The following is an 8198-nucleotide window of genomic DNA, read 5'->3' on the forward strand; positions in this document are numbered from 1 at the left end:
GAATGAGTGTCACAGCTTATTTAACATGACAGAAAGGTTAACCTCATATACAGTACAGTATACACTCCCCTCTATCTGTCTTCTCTTACTGTAGCACATCCCTGTACTCTGAATTATTCAAGGTCACTTTGTTTAAGCCACACTGTCCAAGTTTCATAGTCATCCTCCCTCCTCATCCCGTTTCTCTCTAACTGCGGCTGGCACTTTATTTCAATCTCAGGGAGAAGGGAAGGGGACGCATTTCCCTGTGGCTTTTTAAGAGATGCAGTGTTTGCCGAGGGTCTGTGTGTGTGTGTCTGTGTGAGTATGTGTGTCTGTGTCTGTGTCTGTGTCTGTCTCTGTGTTTGTCTGTGTGAGTGTGTGTGTCTGTGTGAGTATTTGTGTCTGTGTGAGTATGTGTGTCTGTCTCTGTGTGTCTGTGTGTGTGTGTGTGTGTCTGTGTGTGTGTGTGTGTGTGTGTGTGTGTGTGTGTGTGTGTGCCTGTGTGTGCCTGTGTGTCTGTCTCTGTGTGTCTGTGTGTGTGTCTGTGTGTGTGTGTGTGTGTGTCTGTGTCGGTGTGTGTGAGTGAGTGTGTGTCTCTGTGTGTGTGTGTGTGTGTGTGTGTGTATGTGTGTCTGTCTCTGTGTGTCTGTCTGTCTGTCTGTCTGTCTGTCTGTGTGTGTGTGTGTGTGTGTGTGTGTGTGTGTGTGTGTGTGTGTGTGTGTGTGTGTGTGTGTGTGTGTGTGTGTGTGTGTGTGTGTGAGTGTGAGTGTGTGTCTGTGTGTGTCTGTGTGTGTGTGTGTGTGTGTGTGTGTGTGTGTGTCTTTGTGAGTGTGTGTGTTTCCCGAGTGTGAGCTCCGGTCCCTGGGTCCCTGAAACCAGAGCTCGGAATGGAACTTGACGCTCTATTTACCTGAAAGAAATGCAGTGAAATAAAAACGCAACAACGTTTCGGTGCAAAACTTGGCAAACAATGTATCCATCCTAGGACAGGAATCTAATGCAGAACCAAAACAGCAGTGTGTCCTCCATCAAATCTATTACCAACATACTACATGTTGTGTTGTCAGCATCTAGACTTTGTTTCTGCTTAGTCACACTCTAGTACGAGCTATGTACATCAGAAATTCTAAGGAAGTTGGTTATGACCCATTTCTTCAAGGCAGCACTGTACTCCTTTCGTATCTTGAATGATTAAATATTTACAGAGCTCTGCCTTAGCCCAATCCCTCTCTCTGAATAAAAAGGGGGAGCACTTGGTGTTCCCACAAAACTTTGTCAAAGTCCTAACCTCAGCAAAATGTTACGGGGTTGCACTTTATCATAATATCTGCTTACTAAGGTTTGCTTTAGTGCCTTACTGAGACATAAACATATTGAATTAAGAGGGAAAATTTAAATACGTGCATCCTTGGTTTGGCCTGAGTAGTCTTAATGTCAGTAAATGTTTTATTTAATCGGGACTGGCAGTGACGCAGTAGAAATACGTATACACTGACAGACCGAACAAGATGGTGTGTGTGTGTTTGTTTCACTCACCTCCAGCCCACACTCCTCCTTAACCCCAAGATATATTTTTTCATTATGAAATGATGACAAATATTAATTACATTCCACCCATGAGGCCAACATATTGTGATTTGCTCATTTGACTGCAGGAAATTATTAATTTAATCCGCATTCGTTTTTATCAAAGTGGTTTTAGTAGACCATGGTAATCCCAGGGTACACGCATGATATAAGATACCACACTGACTACCTACTATAATGTGTAGTATAATAGGGTCTTATAGCCCCCCACGGTCATAGTCTTCAAGTGCATTCTAAGATTTAAGGGCCCAATACCCATCACACTGTTATGCTATGAACACTTATGTTATGAACACTGCCATGGCCCTTGTCCATTCCACCCCACTAATTCTCAGTAATACGGTTAGTCCAGTCCTCCCTCTACAGTCAAGTCAAGTAAAGGTGGCGTGGGCTGCTTGGTACCTTTAGCTCCAGTTAGTGATAAGGTGGCAGCTTACTGTCTTTAGCCCCAGTTAATCAGTCAGTTCTCTGCTAATTCCTGTAAGAGGGATTAGGACCATAAATGTCCTGAAATCCTATGAGTGCTTCAGGTGTTGTTTTGGCCTGGTACTTACTGCCTCACAGTGTGCTCCTCTCTCTCAATTCAGTTAAACTCAACAGACTTTATTAACATGGCAAGTTAAATGAATAACATTGTCAAAGTACACATACTGTATGAAGTGCCTCTATGGCAATTCAGATGGCTGATTGAGGACCTTTTAACTGAAGAATGTGTAACTTTTCTACGATTGTGTTTTTTTTCTCTGTTTTGCTTTTCGTAGTGTATTGATATATATATTTTTTGCAATTACAGGGCTCATCTGTAAAAGAGACCTTGGTCTCAGCATGACTCCCTGTCAAAATAAAGGTACAACAAAATGGTTGGACTAACAGTTATAAAGTAATACTAATAACAGGCGTAGTAGCAGTGGAAATTATATTAACATTAACAGCAACTACAACAATTGTCATGAGAATATTATTAAATTAAAGTAATGGCAGTAGGCTAATTGTAACATGGCTGAGGAGCCACATGGCATGGTATGAAAGACAAAACACAACGCAAAATACTATTGTTACATTGTACTTTTCACTGGCTGTCCCTCAGGTTGTGGCTGGATTACACAAATTTGGCTGACAAAACTGTGCATTTTGACTGAAAACAGTCTGGGTAGTCATTTGATTAGATGTTCAGGAGTCTTACGGCTTGGGGGTAGAAGCTGTTTAGAAGCCTCTTGGACCTAGACTTGGTGCTACGGTACCGCTTGCCGTGCGGTAGCAGAGAGAACAGTCTATGACTAGGGTGGCTGGAGTCCTTGACAATTTTTAGGGCCTTCCTCTGACACCACCTGGTATAGAGGTCCTGGATGGCAGGAAGCTTGGCCCCAGTGATGTACTGGTTCGTTCGCTCTACCCTATGGAGTGCCTTGCGGTCGGAGGTTGAGCAGTTGCCATACCAGACAGTGATGCAACCAGTCAGGATGCTCTCGATGGTGCAGCTGTAGAACCTTTTGAGGATCTGAGCAACCATACCAAATCTTTTCAGTCTCTTGAGGGGGAATAGGTTTTGTCGTGCCCGCTTCATGACTGTCATGGTGTGCTTGGACCATGTTAGTTTGTTGATGATGTGGACACCAAGGTACTTGAAGCTCTCAACCTGCTCCACTGCAGCCCTGTCGCTGAGAATGGGGCATGCTGTATTCCACAATAATCACCTTTGTCTTGATCACATTGAGGGAGAGGTTGTTGTCCTGGCACCACACATCCAGGTCTCTGACCTCCTCCCTATAGGCTGTCTCGTCGTTGTCGGTGATCAGGACTACCACTGTTGTGTCATCGGCAAATTTAATGATGGTGTTGAAGTCGTGCCTGGCCATGCAGTCATGATTGAACAGGTAGTACAAGAGGGGGCTGAGCACGCACCCCTGAGGGGCCCCGGTGTTGAGGATCAGCGTTGCGGATGTGTTGTTACCTACCCTTACCACCTGGGGGTGGCCTGTCAGAAAGTCCAGGATCCAGTTGCAGAGGGAGGGGTTTAGTCCCAGGGTTCTTAGCTTATTGATGAGCTTTGAGGTTTGAGTCTTTGACACAGTGTAATAGGAAATGCAGCTCTGTCTCTACCTCTCCCCGGGGGCAGAGTGAGCACAGCCCGTCCTCTCTGGGCAGCCAGGTTTGCCTGTGACGACTGGACTCTATGGGCAGGCTGTGCTCACGAAGGCTGTTCTTTCTTTTTCTTCTCCCCCCCTCTCTCTGCCACCCCCTCTCTCTGCCACCCCCTCTCTGCCACCCTATCTATCTATCTATCTATCTATCTATCTATCTATCTATCTATCTATCTATCTATCTATCTATTTATCTATCTATTTATCTATCTATTGTTGTTAAGGAGACACCTGCGCTGAACATGCCCTCTAAGAAATGTGTTGAGATGCGACCACCTGACCTTACGTGTATTTACATGGTCAAGCCGACCAGATAGTGATTATATAAATGATCCCTCCCTTGGTCTGCTGATCTGCTTATCAAACGGTTCAACGTGTTCATTAACCACAGTTATCATTCATTACATAACAAAGCATGTATGATGTACTAGATGTGGGCTACATAAGAGTTGTCAACTGGTGTATCATGGTGGTGGTGTTAGCTGAACGGATTGGTTTGATCTGTTCGGGTCACTGGGTGGTCATGCTGTCAGACCCTTACCTCTGACCTCTCTTTAGAGACTATGATGAAGCCGTTGCTGTCCACAAGGAAACAGTTGACATCCTGGAGGAATAAGAGACAGGACATTAGTTAAACAGTATTGGCACTTATTCAATGATGATATTGACATTCATGAATTGAATGGGAACTGACTCAAACACTGCAGAACAGGCTCAGTACTTACAGTGCTCTGACAGCTGAGAGGGCAGACACCTTCCACTTCAGTACACTGGAGAGAGAGAAGAGAGAGAAGAGACGGACGGACGGACGGACGGACGGACGGACGGACAGACAGACAGACAGACAGACAGACAGACAGACATAAAGGTCAAGGTATTGAATAAGGTCGACCACCACTCAGATTCACATGAATCATGTGACTGATAGCTGTATATGGATTTGGAACATATCAACCACCATAACAACAACATAAACATGACTGGTTCTACAGCCAGTCAATATGGTGTGATAACTTCTACACTCTAGAGAGTAGTTCATGTACTGTATCAACAGAAAATAAAAGGTCACTGTTTACGTACGTCTGTGTCAGCGGGCTGTGAGTGGACGTGAGAGACAGAGGTAGACCAGGAGAAAGACAAAGAGACAGAGAGATGATAAAGAATTAGCACTTAGCAGATAATCCTAAAATATACATATGTAGGATCTTTTGCTGTTGATCATTTCAGACGTTACTTTGCAAAAAATTTACCAAACCCTTCAAAAAATGTCCATTAATTATAATCCACATAATAGTTCACATTTCCTGTTGCTGCAGGATTATTTTCCTGCTGTAGCATACTGGCTCAAATTAAGATCCTACTTCTGTAGTGATGTCACACATTGTGTGTATGTGATCCCTGCACAGGAACTGATCCTGTGACCTTGACGTTGCCATGCTCTTACCAACTGAGCCAGAGATGGATTTGTGTCAGGTGTGTGTGTGTGTGTGTGTGTGTGTGTTGCTCCCTCACCTGAAAGGCAATGGTCCATAGCCTCTTCTCCAGCATCTCCAAGGACATCTGCACCCCAATGGCTAAAAATAGAACACACACACAGGTCAGTTGAGAGAGGAAAACATGGACTCTGCAAAAACCCTGAAGCCTAATTTACTGTGTCCGTCTGTGAGTGACTACTGAGAGGCTGGGTGGGTGTGGTGTTGGGCATTATAGTGTGACAGGAAATCAATCAGGCCTTCAGTTCACCTCTATGCAGTTTGCTCAGTTAGCATCAGGCTTCTGCTGTTTGCATGCAAATGGACACTGTAGTACCACTGATGGGCTAGCATGTTTATTATCTAAGCATAACAGTGGTGGAAAAAGTACCCAATTGTCATACTTGAGTAAAAGTTAAGATACCTTAACAGAAAATGACTGAAGTAAAAGTAAAAGTCACCCAGTAAAATAATACTTGGGTAAAAGTCTAAAAGTATTTAATTTAAAATATACTTAAGTATCAAAAGTAAATGTAATTACTCAAATAGACTTAAGTATCAAAAGTAAAATAATTTAAAATTCCTTTTATTAAGCTAACCAGACGGCACCCTTTTCTTATTTAAAAAAATACAGATAGCCAGAGGGCACACTCCAACATTCCAACATCATTTACAAACGAAGCATGTGTGTTTAGTGAGTCCACCAGATCAGAGGCAGTAGGGATGACCAGGGATGTTCTGTCCTGCTAAGCATTCACAATGTAACGAGTACTTTTGATTGTCAAGGAAAATGTATGGAGTAAAAAGTACATTTTTTTCCTTCTGAATGTAGTGAGTAAAAGTAAAAGTAGTCAAAAATATAAATAGTAAAGTAAATTACGGATACCCCAAAAACTACTTCAGAAGTACTTTAAAGTATTTTTACTTGAGTACTTTACACCACAAATGCGTAGTCACTTTACAAATGACCTCGTCTAACTTGTACCCCTGCACATTGACTCTGTACCGGTACCCCCTGTATATATCCTCGTTATTGTTAAGTCATTTTCTCTAGGTACTTTTAATTTTTTTTTTTTTTTACTTTAGTTAATTTAATAAATATTTTCTTAACTCTATTTCTTTAACTGCAATGTTGGTTAAGGGCTTGTAAGTAAGCATTTCACAGTAAGGTCTACACTTGTCGTATTCGACACATGACAAATCAAGTTGGATTTGATTTGAGGCGTGCGTTACAGGTAAATTGTGTTTGGGAAGGGTGAGACTCTGAACACATCTACCAGGCTTTCACGGTTGCTCTGTGCTTGTTGATACTTCTGCAGAGTTCTGTGTCATGAGATATCAATGCTTCATTTCACCAGATGGTTACTTAATTGTCTTGTTAAAATGGTAATTAGCTATTGCTTGTCTGATGTTATGCCTATATCATGTCTCTCTTTTTGTTGTGGATCTCTTTTGACGGAATGCAATTTCTGTGAATAACAGACAACAAAAGTACTAATCTAAACTCATCTAATATCATCTAACCTCATCTAACATCATCTAACCTCATCTAACATCATCTAACCTAATTTTATATAATCTAACCTCATCTTATATCATCTAACCTCATCTTATATCATCTAACCTCATCTTATATCATCTAACCTCATCTCATATCATCTAACCTCATCTAATATCATTTTACCTCATTTTATATAATCTAACCTCATTTTATATAATCTAACCTCATTTTATATAATCTAACCTCATTTTATATCATCTAACCTCATCTTATATCATCTAACCTCATCTTATATCATCTAACCTCATTTTATATAAAATTAACCTCATCTTATATCATCTAACCTCATCTTATATCATCTAACATCATCTTATATCATCTAACCTCATCTAATATCATCTAACCCAGTAACTATGCAATTTACTCAATTTTTATGATGGCTCACACACACATGCAGGCAAGTAAATTGCATAATTACTAGGTTAGATGATATTAAATGTGTGTAAATATACAAAAGTATGTGGACATCCCTTCAAATTAGCGGATTCGACTATTTCAGCCACACTCATTGCTGACAGGTGTATAAAATTGAGCACAGCCATGCAATCTCCATAGACAAACGTTGGCAGTAGAATTGCCTTACTGAAGAGCTCAGTGACTTTCAATGTGGCACCGTCATAGGATGCCACCTTTCCAACAAGTCAGCTTGTCAAATCTCTGCCCTGTTAGAGCTGCCCTGGTCAATTGTAAGTGCTGTTATTGTGTAGTGGAAACGTCTAGGAGCAACAACGGCTCAGCTGCAAAGTGCTAGGCTACACAAGTTCACAGAACGGGACTGCCAAGTGCTGAAGCGTGTAGCGCGTAAAAATCATCCGTCCTCGGTTATAACACTTTCTACTGAGTTCAAAACTGCCTCTGGCAGCAACGTCAGCAAAATACATGTTTGTCGGGAGCTTCATGAAATGGGTGTCCATGACTGAGCAGCTGCACACAAGCCTAAGATCACTATGCGCAATACCAAGCATCGCCTGGAGGGGTGTAAAGCTAGCCACCATTGCAGTGGAAACGTGTTCTCTGGAGTCACCATCTGGCAGTCTGACGGACGAATCTGGGTTTGGTGGATGCCAGAAGAATGCTACCTGCCCCAATGCATAGTGCCAACTGTAAAGTTTGGTGGATGAGGAATAATGATCTGGGGATGTTTTTCATGGTTCGGGCTAGACCCCTTAGTTCCAGTGAAGGGAAATCTTAATGCTACAGCATACAATGACATTCTGGAGAATGCTGTGCTTCCAACTTTGTGGCAGTTTGGTGAAGGCCCTTTCCTGTTTCAGCATGACAATGCCCCCGTGCACAAAGCGAGGTCCATACAGAAATGGTTGGTAGAGATCGGTGTGGAAGAACTTGACTGGCACCTTTGGAATGAATTGGAACGTCGACTGCGAGCCAGGCCTAATTGCCCAACATCAGTGCCCGACCTCACTAATGCTCTTGTGGCTGAATGGAAGCAAGTCC

At 42.4% G+C, this 8198-nt stretch overlaps 1 protein-coding gene across 2 annotated transcripts in view; it reads right to left on the reverse strand.

Moving 5' to 3' along the window:
- Positions 1 to 8198, reverse strand: part of LOC129855052 (voltage-dependent calcium channel subunit alpha-2/delta-4-like) — an 82181-nt gene that overhangs the window by 5354 nt on the left and 68629 nt on the right. For both annotated transcript variants that reach the window (XM_055922332.1, XM_055922331.1), the window contains 4 exons: positions 5223 to 5284; positions 4791 to 4805; positions 4436 to 4480; positions 4252 to 4314 (listed from right to left, as the gene is read on the reverse strand). In XM_055922332.1, coding sequence (XP_055778307.1) covers positions 4252 to 4314; positions 4436 to 4480; positions 4791 to 4805; positions 5223 to 5284 — 185 coding nt within the window. The remainder of the gene's footprint in view (positions 1 to 4251; positions 4315 to 4435; positions 4481 to 4790; positions 4806 to 5222; positions 5285 to 8198) is intronic.

This window comes from Salvelinus fontinalis, chromosome 5, assembly GCF_029448725.1.
Source record: "Salvelinus fontinalis isolate EN_2023a chromosome 5, ASM2944872v1, whole genome shotgun sequence".
NCBI classification, from domain to species: domain Eukaryota; kingdom Metazoa; phylum Chordata; class Actinopteri; order Salmoniformes; family Salmonidae; genus Salvelinus; species Salvelinus fontinalis.